Source organism: Equus quagga, chromosome 14, assembly GCF_021613505.1.
Source record: "Equus quagga isolate Etosha38 chromosome 14, UCLA_HA_Equagga_1.0, whole genome shotgun sequence".
In the NCBI taxonomy this organism is placed as follows: Eukaryota; Metazoa; Chordata; class Mammalia; order Perissodactyla; family Equidae; genus Equus; species Equus quagga.
The window spans coordinates 71,798,979-71,812,093 of NC_060280.1; the positions used below are offsets into that span (position 1 = coordinate 71,798,979).

The 13,115-nt window shown below is 35.4% G+C and overlaps 1 protein-coding gene across 1 annotated transcript; it reads left to right on the forward strand.

The window, feature by feature from the left end:
* The first annotated feature begins 1,191 nt into the window (after nucleotides 1-1,191).
* LOC124225185 (olfactory receptor 8G1-like) lies at nucleotides 1,192-2,124 on the forward strand. The gene has a single exon (XM_046637676.1). The coding sequence runs from the start codon at nucleotides 1,192-1,194 to the stop codon at nucleotides 2,122-2,124; it is 933 nt and encodes a 310-aa protein (XP_046493632.1).
* The last annotated feature ends 10,991 nt before the right edge of the window (nucleotides 2,125-13,115 follow it).

Below are 13,115 nucleotides of genomic sequence, written 5' to 3' on the forward strand. Positions count from 1 at the left end.
AGAAGCTTAATAGTTTAGCCTTTGGGCTGAGATTTAACTTTCATTTCAAGTTCATTTTTGTTCAGCTGTGAAGTAGAAAAATTTAATTTTCTAATTATTCTGTTTTAACTTTATTGAAATGGAATTCATTTGTAACATCACTTTTATGTAGATAATGATAAAAAACTGTATATGATTTACAGAATATAAGAATACATTTATGATTCTATATCCCATACTTTTATGACTATTTTTCATACTGTCATAATTAATGAAAGATAAAAGAGATGAAAGGGAAAGTTTAAACATTACAGTTGCTGTTTCTGTATTTTGAAATATGGAATTATCCTTTAATTTTCAATTGATAGCATGATATAAATAACAAAACAGCAGCAATTATTGTTATTATTATTTTCAGAGTGCTAATCCCTGCTAATTAGATAGTGAGGTTATTTTACTCATCCAAGTTTATCAACTAGTAGATGATGGGTCAGCATATGAACGCAGGCACTTGGACTTTAAGACCTACTCACTTAGCCACTACTCATAGTTCTTCCCTCAAGTGAAAGCAGAATATTTGGTCCAGGGATGACTAATCGAATAATAGTGAGTCAGTTCAGCTGGCACATCTGCACAATGAATGTTGTTTGTCCTGTTTCATGTCAAAAATAATATTAAAAATCTGAAGATTTTATATAGAAACCCCAAAATTTTTATTTTAATTAAGAAAAATTCCAAAAGCCTAGCAATAATGTGCTTCTTTTCATCCCTATCAGAAATAAGCTGTTGGATAATGAAGATACTGCACTATCACAAGATTTATTCTCTTCACATCAACTCTCAGCCAGCTTCTCTCATTTTCAATGGCTCCTCTATGTTTTTAAGTAGGCAAATCTCACTTTAGACAAAATTGGCTTGAAAATAATTGAAATGTTCAACATTGGGAGTGATCTTCAAAGACTTATCATTATGGCTAACATAATTTTATGTGACGTACTTTATTATATTGATATTAAAGTGTAAAAGTATTTAATTAAGATAAATATTACTTCAGTAAATTGATCCAGAGTTAAAATTATTAACAGATACCAAGGGAATATTTAAAGCACTAATTTTCTATATGAGGTACAATTTATTAAATGGAGAATAACAAGGAAATGTCTCCAAAAACTGTACCTTTCTCTTTCTTCTTCAGGAACTCCCTAGAGGAAAATGGCAGCAGGAAATCATTCCACAGTGACTGAGTTCATCCTCGCTGGGCTAACAGAACAGCCAGAACTCCAGCTGCCCCTCTTCCTCCTCTTCCTAGGAATCTATGCGGTCACAGTGGTGGGGAACCTGGGCATGATCACACTGATAGGGCTCAGTTCTCACCTGCACACCCCCATGTACTATTTCCTCAGCAACTTGTCCTTCATTGATCTCTGTCAGTCCTCTGTCATTACCCCCAAAATGCTGGTGAGCTTTGTGACAGAGAAGAACATTATCTCCTACCCTGAATGCATGACTCAGCTCTATTTCTTCCTCATTTTTGGTGTTTCAGAGTGTTATATGTTAGCTGCAATGGCATATGACCGCTATGTTGCTGTCTGCAGCCCCTTGCTTTACAGTGTCATCATGTCTCATCAGGCATGTTTTTCCCTGATTTTAGGAGTGTATATTATAGGCCTGGTTTGTGCATTTGCTCATGCAGGCTGCATGTTTAGAATTCATTTCTGCAATATTGATGTGATCAGCCATTATTTCTGTGATCTTCTTCCCCTCCTAAATCTCTCCTGCTCTAGTACTTATGTCAACAAATTACTGATTCTATGTGTTGGTACACTTAACATCTTTGTCCCAAGCCTGACTATCCTTAGCTCCTACAGCTTCATCACTGCCAGCATCCTCCGCATTCACTCCACTGAGGGCAGGTCCAAAGCCTTCAGCACCTGCAGCTCCCATATGTTGGCAGTTTTGCTCTTTTTTGGATCTGCTGCTTTCACGTACCTGAAGCCATCATCAGTCACCTTCATGAATCAAGGGAAAGTGTCCTCTGTGTTTTATACTATTGTTGTGCCCATGCTGAACCCCCTGATCTACTGTATGAGGAATAAAGATGTCAATGTTGCCCTGAAGAAAATGCTAAAGAGAAGAACATTGTAGTGATCAGAAATAATATGAGCATATATTTGATCTAAGTTAAGACAATACATTGTATGAATTAATATGTTTCATTTCAGTCCATATGTCAACAGTTTTCTTCATTTAGTAGGATTCTTTTGGCGTTATTTTGAATCTCCATGCCTTTTGATGCTATTTCTCTCTGAAGTTTTCTCTCATAACTATTGTTGAGAAACAGACTGGAAGAAATACTAAAGATGACCTGGATACATGCTCAAAGTAAGGCCATCACCATCATTTCCTCTCCTTTTCTTCCATACAATTGATAAAAGCACAATCCTCAACCATAATGAAATTACCATCTTCCAACAGTAATTATCTATCTACTTTCTTCTACCCAGTCAGGAAACAACATCAATTGTAGCAATATGATGGCTATAATCTCCAGTTTTTTGCATATCTGTATCCTGGAACAGTCTTTTTCCTGTCCTGTCCTGTCTTTCATTAAAGCTCACCTATGTGACATATTTCTTCCAGCCCTTACTTCAGAATTCTAATCAGAACTTAATATCTGAGTTAGACACTCATCCATGTGCTGTGATAGTGCTCAATCCAATAGGCCTCCTACTTTGTCATTTATTGTTCTGGTTTGTAGCTGCCTGCTTATTTTCAAATCTGCACTGGACTATAATCTCCATGAAGGTAGCCCCCTATACATATATTTCACTGTTATATCTGTTATATCTCCAGGATGTAGTATAGTTTCTGCCACCTCTTTGGTCCTTGAAAAATTTCTTGTCAATTATTTCCTTTTGTAAAGTACTTATGGGAAAACCATATATATCTCACATTCTCTTCCTCCATTAATCTCTCCAATTAGCTAGACATGCTTTTTTATTATTGTTCAAACCAATTAACTTTGTGTTTGGAGAGTTCCCCAAAGATCTGCAAGATGATTGATGACATCTTGACTTATTTCTGTACCAAAATTCAGAAGTGTTAATCCTGATTTCCTTCTGTCAAACCCCAGTACAGTTGTGATAAATTGTGAATACTTGATTATGAAGTCATTAAACTCTGACAGTAACTAAGAGGTCTCGGGAGCAAGAATTTTTTTTTTTTTTACTTTCAATCACTCAGCTTTGGAAGGTTAAAAAATAAGACACATATTTGATATCTGTTGGATAAACATAGCAAATCTGGTAGTAGAGTGATATGAGGAACCAAAACCACCGATTCTAGACCACCATAATTCCCCATACCCAGAGCAGAAAATAAATTTGCCTATGCTTTCATGAGAAAATTCTTTACTATGTAGACATTGAGTGAATTTATTATGTGTAAAGTATAGTTCAATAAAATTGAGAAGAGTGAGAGCGCACTATAGAGTTAAATACGATAACCTGTATTGCTGCATCCAAAGGAAATAATTTGTCATTTTTTGGTGAGGTTAGTTAATTTACTGTGATTTTATTCCAGTTTATGCAGTCTCCTGTATGTATCTTATTTAGAGACTCCTGCTTTTCCAAACTGTAGTTTGTTCAGATCTTTAGCAGGAGGGAAAGTAGGTGAATGGGCCATAGCTCTATAGTACTGTCCACTGAGAAACTGAAAAATGAGTCTTATTCAAAAGCTTGGGACTTCCTGTCTGAGCAGTCCATCAGTCATGGTCTCTGTTAGTCTCAGCCTAGGAAGACCCTACAGTCAATCCATTAATTCCACTTTAAAATGAGTTAAAAGATTTCTCTAAGCTAAAGCAACCTATTGACTTATCATCAGTGAACCTCAGGATAATCAGTGAAAAATTTAGCCAAATATGGTTTAGAAAAATAACCCCTTAAAGTCTGTAAGGACTTGAAGTTATTTCCTCAGAAAACTCATCTTTGAAACTCCACAAAAATTACTTTTCATGTCAACCCTCTATTCTCCCTCAGAAAAACTGGCTCTTTTTCTTCTTAGTCTGAAGTGCTTGTTGTAATTATATGATACTTTGAACGCTTATTCTTTTTATTGTTCCTGCCTCAATGAAATATAAGCTCCAATAGGACAGGGTATATGCACTCAAATATTCATTCATGATTGTACCGGACATCTCTGGTTTCCCATGTCACCTTCTCTCAGACTACCTCTGATTTCAGCAGCAGATACATTAGTTAGTTCTGTGCAAGCTGAAACTGAGCTTGCACTAAGGGTAGTTCACTTCATATCTGCAATAGGATCTTTCAGTTTCACCCTGGAGCCTTCTCCAAGTCCAGGTGTTCACTTGACTTATATACAAGTCAGCCCAGAGAGTTCTTACCCTTGGGTAAACCTTATCTAATGGTACTGTATAAATGCTGCATTTCCTGCCCCTCATGGCAGCTATCTTGAGAAATACTAGGCACACTCCTCATGAAGTGCTAGTACAATTAAACCCTCATTGCCCATTACAGCACCTCACCACTACACGCCAATGTTGGCTTTTCCTTAATTCCAATTTGACTTAAATGAGTAAATACTACTTTAAAATTAAAGAAATTAAGGGGCCTACCTTGTGGTCTAGTGGTTAAATTTGGTACATTCCACTTCTGCAGGCCCAGTTCATGGGTTTGGATCTTAGGCACAGACCTACACCACTCGTCAGCCATGCTGTGGCAGCAACCCACATACAAAACAGAGGAAGATTGGCACAGATGTTAGCTCAGAGCAAATCTTCCTCATAAAAAATAAGTACATAAAAATAAAAATTAAAGCCCATATCTAACAATAATTTAAAGCTTCAGTGTAAGTTCAACTAAAGAAATGTCTTGCAATTATTGTCTTAAAATGATATAGCATTTAATATTTTAAATAAAAACAAATGATTTTGATTTCCAAACAAAATACTTTAGTTTTTCAGTAGAACTAAAATATTATCTGTAGCATATATTTCCATTGTTCCTCAACATCTCTTTTAATTTTAGAATAAAAAATATCATCATCTCTCCTTTTAAGCTTGGTAAGAACTTTTCATGGGTTTATAGAATTATCTATCAGATGCTTTCATTCAGCTCACGAAATAAAATGTTCCAAGCATTACTGCTTTATAAATATTGTAATATTTAATTACAGTTACAATGAGTCAAATAATATATTTTTCAAAGATTACATAGTGTATTAGTTCCGAAGGCTGTCACAACCAAAATATATTTTCTCAGTTCTGGAGGCTAAAGGTCTGAAATCAAGGTGTCAGCATTGTTGGTTCCTTCTGAGTGCACTGAGGAAGAATCTGTTCCCTACTTTTCTTTTCACTACTGGTGATGGCCAGCAATCCTTGGCGTTCCTTGGCTTGTAGATGCATTATTCTAATCTCCACATCTGTCTTCACATGCTGTTCTCCCTATGTGTGTCTGTGTCCAAACTTCCCTTTTGTTTTTATAAGGATACCAGTCATATTGGATTAGAACACACCCTACTGACCCCATCTTAACTTGATTATATCAGGAAAGACTCAACTTGCAAATAAGATATCATTCACATATATCGATGATGAGACTTTAATATACTTTTTGGGGAAACAATTAAAGCTACAATATATAGCACAAAATTATTTTCCCTGATTTTATATTCTTCCTTTATGAAAAACACTTCAGAAAATCTCCTTAGTCTTTGTCTTCAAAATTTCCTAAAATTTTGAATTTTTAAATGGCTGAGCATGAAACCCTCTAGAGCTATGACAATATTAGTCACATTCTCATTTCCAACCCAAAATCTTTTAAGAGGAATAAATCAGAGATATGTGACAATATTAAACACTTGAGAAATCAAAGGAGATAAAGGGAAACTCTGTTTCTTTTCCAAAAGTGCACAATGGTTCCCTTTTTTCCATTGCCCATTTTTTAATCAGATCATTTTCTTGCTATTGAGTTATGAGTTCTTTATGTATTTTGGATATTAACCACTTATATAATGAATAGCAAACATTTTCTCCTCTTTGGTAGTTTGCTTTTGCTTTTAGTGCAAATCCAAAAGATCATCACCAAGACTGATGTTAACCAGTTTATAGTCTATGTTTATTTCTAGAAATTTTATGGTTTCAGGTCTTACATTCAAGTTTTTAATCTATTTCTAGTTAGGTTTTGTCTACAATTTTAGACAGTGCTCCAGTTTGATTCTTTTTCATTTGGCTCTTCAGTTTTCCCAGCAGAATTTACTGAATAGGCTGTCCTTTCTCCACTGTATTTTCTGGCTCCTTTGTCGTAAATTGGTTGACCATATATAATCCAAGTGTCTGTTTCTATGCCAATTTAATACTGTTTTGATTACCACAGCTTTGTAATATAGTTTGACATCATAAAGCCTCCAGCCTTTTTGTTCTTTCTCAAGGTTGCTCTGGCTATTAGGGTTCTTTTCTGGTTCTGTACAAATTTTAGAATTATTTGTTCTCTTTCTGTGAAAAATGCCATTGGAATTTTGATAAAGATTGCATTGAGTCTGTATATTGCTTTGGTAACATGGACATTTTAATAATACTAATTCTTCCAATAATGAGCACAGAATACCTTTCCATTTAATTGCGTATTCTTCCATTTCTTTCACTAGTGTCACATAGTTTTCAAAGTACTGGTCTTTTATTTCATTGGTTAAATTTATTCCTGTGTATTTTATTCTTTTTGGTGAATTGTTAAAAGAATTATTTTATTAACTTTTCATTCTAATAGTTGATTATTAATGTATTGAAACACAACAAAATTTGTATATTGCTTTGTATCCTCTGATTTTACTGACTTCTTTGATTAGTTTTCGTAATATTTTTGGACGTGTCTTTAGGGTTTTCTGTATGTAATATCATGTCATCTGCCAATAATGACAATTTTACTTCTTCCTTTCTGATTTGGATGACTTTTACTTCTGTTTCTTTTCTAATTGCTCTAGCTAGGATCCAAAACTATGTTAAATAAAAGTGATGAGAGTGGGCATCCTTGCCTATCTTATAGAAAAAGCTTTTATGTTTTCACCATTAAGTATGATGCTATATATTAGATTGGCATATATGGACCTTATTATGTTGAGATACGTTCCATGTATACCTACGTTGTTGAGAGTTTTTATCATAAATGGCTGTTGAATTTGTCATATGCTCTTTCTGCATCTATTAAGATGATCATATGATTTTTAAATTTTATTGTATTAATGAGGTGTATCATCCTGATAGATTTGCAGGTGTTGAAGCATTCTTGTGTCTCTAGAATAAATCCCACTTGATCATGGTGTAGGATCCTTTTAATGTATTGTTGAATTGGGTTCACTAATATTTTGTTGAGGGTTTTTGCATCTGTTTTTATCAGGGATACTGGTTTATGATTTTCTTTTTTTGTGGCATTCTTGTCTGTTTTCGGTATCAGGTTAATGCCAGTCTTGCAAAATTAGTTTGGAAGTCATTCTTCTATTTTGTGAAAGAGTTCAAGAAGGATTGCTGTTAACAATTCTTTGAAAGTCTGGCAGAAATCATCAGTGAAGCCATCTAATCCTTTTTTTCTTTGTTGAGAGGGTTTTGATTACTGATTGAATCTCCTTACAAGTAAACCATCTCTTCTGACTGTCTATTTCTTTAAGATTTAGTCTTCGTAGGTTGTATGTTTCCAGGAATTTATCCATTTCTTTTAGGTTGTCCAAACGGTTGGCATATAATTGTTCATAGTAGTCTCTTATGATCTTCTGTATCTCTGTGGTGTCAACTGTAATGACTCCTTTTTCAGTTCTGATTTTATTTATTTGAGTCCTCTGTCTTTTTTTCTTGCTAAGTCAAGGTAAAGATTTTAAAAAGTTTGTTTATATTTTCCAGAAAACAGCTCTTAGTTTCATTGATCTTTTATATTGTATTTTTAGTCTTCATTTCATTTATTTTCACTTTAATCTTTGTTATTTCCTTTATTTTTCTAATTATGAACTTCATTTGTTCTTCTTTTTCTAGTTATTCTATTTCTATTATTTGAGATTGTTTTTGTTTCTTGATGTAGGAGTTTAATGCTGTGAACTCTCCTCCTAGAGCTGCTTTTGCTGCATTTCATCAGTTTTGGCATATTGTTTTTCCATTTTTATTTGTCTCAAGGAATTTTTTTCATTTGGTTTTTCATTTCTTCTTTTACCCATTGGTTTTTCAAGTGAGTTATTTAATCTTCACATATTTGTAAATTTTCCAGTTTTCTGCTTGTAATTGAATTCTAGTTTTACACCATTGTGGTCAGAAAAAATTATTGATATGATTTCATCTTCTTAAAATTATTGTCTTGTTTTGTGGTGTAACATATGATCTATCCTGGAGAATGTTCCATGTGAATTTGGGAGAAATGTGTACTCTGTTGTTTTTGAATGAAATGGTCTCTGATTGTCTAAGTTCATCACATATAAGGTCATTTAAGGTCCATGTTTCCTTATTTATTTTCTGTCTGGATGATCTATCTATTGGTGAAGTGGGGTATTAAAGTCCCCTACTTTATTGTATTGCTGTCTATTTTTCCGGTTAGGTTTGGTAATATTTGTCCTATACATCCAAGTGTTCCTATGTTGGGTGCATAAATATTTAAAAATGATATATTCTCTTGTTGAATTGACTCTTTTATCATTATTTACTGTCCTTTGTCTCTTATTACAGTGTTTGTTTAAAGTCTATTTTGTCTGATATAAGTTTACATGTCCCAGCTTCCTTTTGTTTTCCAATTTTATGGAGTATCTTTTTCATCCCTTCACTTTTAGTCTGTGTTTCTCCTTACATCTGAAATTACTATCTTGTAGACTGAATGTAAATAGGTCTTGTATTTATCCATTGTATGTCTTTTGATTAGAGAATTTCATCCATTTACTTAAATTAAGTAAGTTCGTCCAATTTCTTAAAGTAATTTTTGATAGGTGTGTCCTTATGCCATTTTGTTGATGTTTTTCCTCTTTTTTTTGTAGTTCCTTTTTCCCTTTTCTCTGTCCTTTCTTCTTCTCTTTCACTTTGTGATTTGATAATTTTCTGTAGTGGTATGCTTAGATTCATTCTTTATCTCTTTTATATTTACTATAGGTTTTTTCTTGATGATTATCAGAAGACTTACATAAAATAACTTACATTTATAACTGTCTCTTTTAAGTTGATAACAACTGAAGTTTGAATGCATTCTAAAGTTCTACATTTCTACTGCCCCATTTTATGTTTTTAATACCAATTTACATCTTTTGATCTTGTGCATCCCTAACAAATTATTGTAGTTATATTTGGTTTCAGTCCATTTTTCTTTTAACCTTAATACTAGCTCTATAAATGATTAACCCCCACCTTTACAACATTTGATTATTCTGAATTGTACTACACATTTAACTTTATCAGTGAGATTTATACTAACATATATTTTAGTATTATTGATTAGTCTCCTTTTTTCAGATTAAAGATGTTCTCATAATATTTCTTGTAAGGTCAGTGTAGAGGTGATAAACTCCTTTGGCTCTTACTGATCTTGAAAATGCTATCTCTCCTTCAATTCTGATTAAATTTGCTGGATAGGTTATTTGTAGTTGGGAGTTTTTTTCTTTAAGCATTTTGAATATATTGTGTCACTCACTTCTGACTTCTGAAGTTTAAGCTGAAAAATATGCTGACGGTTTTTTTGGGGTTCCTTTTTATGTAATAAGTTGTTCATCTCTGCTTTTTAAGATTCTTTAACTTTCAACTTTAACATTTGACACTTAATTATACTGTGTCTTGGCGTGACTTCCACATTTTCATCTTATTTGGAACACTCTGGGCTTCCTGGATCTAGATATCTGTTTCCTTCCCCAGCTTTGGAAAGTTTTCAGTCATTATCTATAAATCAGTTTTCTGTCCCTTTCACTCTTCTTCTCCTTCTCTTATCCCTATAATGCAAATGTTGGTTCTCTTTATGTTGTCCAGTAAATCTTTCAAGTTATTTTCTTTTTTTTATAACTTGTTTTTCTTTTTACTGCTCTGATTGGGTGAGATTCATTGCCTTGTCTTCAAGTTCACTGGTCCCTTCTTCTGCGTCACTTAGTCTACTGTTGAACCTGTCCAGTCTATTTTCCAGTTCATTTATTGTATTCTTCAGTTCTGTGACTCCTTGGGTAGTTTCTTATATTTTTTGTCTCAGCAAGAGTCTTACTTTTTCCATCCATTCTTATCCTGAACTTGTTGAACTGCTTTCACCCTGTTATTTTGAACTCTTTATCAAGTAAATCACCTACTTTCATTTCATCAGGATCTTTTCTGAGTTTTTATTTTGTCCTTTTGTTTGGAACATGTTATTTTGTGTTTTTTTTTATTGTCATTGTCTCTTTGTGTTGGTTTCTATGCATTAAATTAGAAAACCAAGACTCTCAATCTTGAGGGAGTGGCCTTGAGTTGGATATGAACCTTAACATACAACCTTGCCCTAGGTTGGTTGTCTCGCAAACCACTGTGATTCTGCAAGCAGCCTACACTTTTTATTGGCTTCCAGTACTTGAGGGTGTGCCAAGCTGTCAGTGTATCAGGGGGAATTATCTCTGTCACCTCTTAGATTTAGGGTGATTGGAAGCTAGATCCTCAGGCAGCAGATTTAAAACTATGAAGATATATACAGTCTTGTGGGACCATGAGCGTAAGTCCCGCTGGCCACCACACCAGGTAATCTAGAAGTGTCCCCTGACATCAGCTGAAAAAAATCCAGGAATCCCAAATGTATGTGCAAGTTCTTTTTCAGGAAATGCTTGTGACCTGGAGCAAGATATGGGGAGAACACAGAGATGATGTCCATCAATGTCACTTCACTGTGTCTCCAGAGGCATGTCAAACTGCAAGCATTATTCTCAGGTTGAAGCTCCAGGACCAGCAAATAGACATTCACAGATAGACTGGGGGTGTGTTTCAGTCTGCTGTTTGTGCTGTGTCATTGGGACTGTAGCCGGCCAAGAACTGTATCTCTGATTGTTAAAGTCCCATAGGACCCAGAAATGCAAGCCCCACTGGACACCAGAGGCAGGTGATCAAAGAGCATCCCTTCAACTAAAGCCACAAAGACCAGGGCAGCAGATGTAAAAATGGGACACCACATAGTCCAAAGTCTTCTCTCTGGGAGACACTGACACTCTGGAGCATAGCAGTGGGAGAGGGTGAAAAAAACACCTGCCAGCCAAGGTCTCTGGGGAGGATTACTGTTGGTCCTTAGATGTGTCTTTAACTAGAAGTGTGCCACTCAGGCCACAGCTATAAAATGAGCAAATAAGCCTCTTTCAGAGAAATATTGAGCCCCTGTCTGTTGTCTCTTGTTGTGCCCTGGAGGTAAGACCTCTTTTTTATGCTGGTTAAGGACTTTTTCTCTGTTGCTTTATTCTTATGGGAACTGCAACCTTAAGCCTAGCTGGCTAACAGAGCCAGGTGACCTAGAACTGTCCTCTGGGCAGCAGTAACAATGATTGGGGTGCCAAACGAATGCACAACAACCTTTCTGGGAGATACTTGTGAGCTGAAGGGAAGTAGATGGAGATGCTAAAATGGCATCCCCCAACCTCTATCCCCAGACAGTATTTCAAAAGTCCCTGATGTGTGTTAAATTAGATACCTGCACATCTTGCTTATGTTTTAAAATAAGTAAACAATCTTCTTTCACAGAAAGTCTGGGGGCTTTTCAGTGAACGGTTTTGAACTAGGCCCTGGAGTGGGCACTTCTGCAAATGCAAGATCTTTAAGAACCGTTTCTCAGTTCACTATAGCCTTGTGAGTCTCTTAGAAAGAAGCCTCATTGTCTAGCAAAGCTAGATGTTTTGGGGGCTCATCTCTCAGGTGCATGTCTGAGAAGTTGGTGTAACAGATATGCGGTCCAAATACTTCAGTCCTCAGAGAGAAGTGCAGGGTTCTGAGTTCTCTCCCAATTGTGGGTGGCCACACTGTGGGTGTGGTTGACAGCAAGATTGTCAACCTCTCCTATCCAATTCCACGTGGGGTTTTCTCATTTGCTTGAAGTGTAGGAGCTGCTCATGCAATTTTCTTTTCAGAAGTAATTGTTCTGTATGTAGCTGTAGTTTTGGTTTGGTCATGGGAGGAGTTCTTGTTCTTCCCTGTTGCCGTGTTGAGCCAGAACACTCATGTGTAATTTTTATTTAATGCCACTCTAAGCATTAAAAATTCAACATTGAGTAAATTTTTCACATTGATAAATGATAGATAGAAATGACTATTTATGAGAATTTTTTGTCTTTCCAAGCATTTATTTGTGTATTAAAACTGTTAGAAGGTGTTAAGAAAAAGAAATATTTGAACAGTCTCTAGTAATTCTAAGAACTGATGAAAGACATGATATTAAAATATGATAGATGTCAAATAGATTCCAAAATAGATATGGAACTCTATCACAAAAAAGAGAGATAAAGGAACTTGAAGAAGTAGACCTACTACAAATGAGTAAAAAATAACAAAGATATAGGATTTCGTAAGTACCATTACAGAAGGATATATATCAAATGTTTTAATAATTGAAAAAAGTTGATAGAGTAAATGTATTATAACCAGAGGCACCACAATGAACTTGGATGATGTTGTCATACAGAGTTTATCCTTCATTACCTCTGAAACAAGCATATATTAATTTGTAAAGAAAACAGTTTCTAAGTGTGATGTCAGCATGGTGGCAGAGGGAGTTGCTCCCTTTGTCTCTTCCCTCTAAGTTACAACCAGTCAGACATCCATTGACCAAAAATGGACTCCCTGCAGAGCACACCAGAATGCCTGAGAGATCCAGGCATCTATACATATGAAGGTGGGTAGACTGGACCTCCAGGAGTCAGTAGAACTAAGGAATGAGCCCTCCCTCTTCCCTTGACAGCAAGGATCAATAAAGTGAATCCTCACACCGACATGTGCACTAGCAAACAGAGGATGCAAGGGCAGACATGGCACTTGTGGCTTAGACCCTGTTCCCCTCCACACAGAATGGAGACAGTGATCAAGCTCCTGCACACACCCCCCAGCAGTGGTGCTGGTCTTTCCAGCAGCAGGGAAAGTTTCTAAAACATAGATTTTCCTAGCTAGGACTGAGACCCCT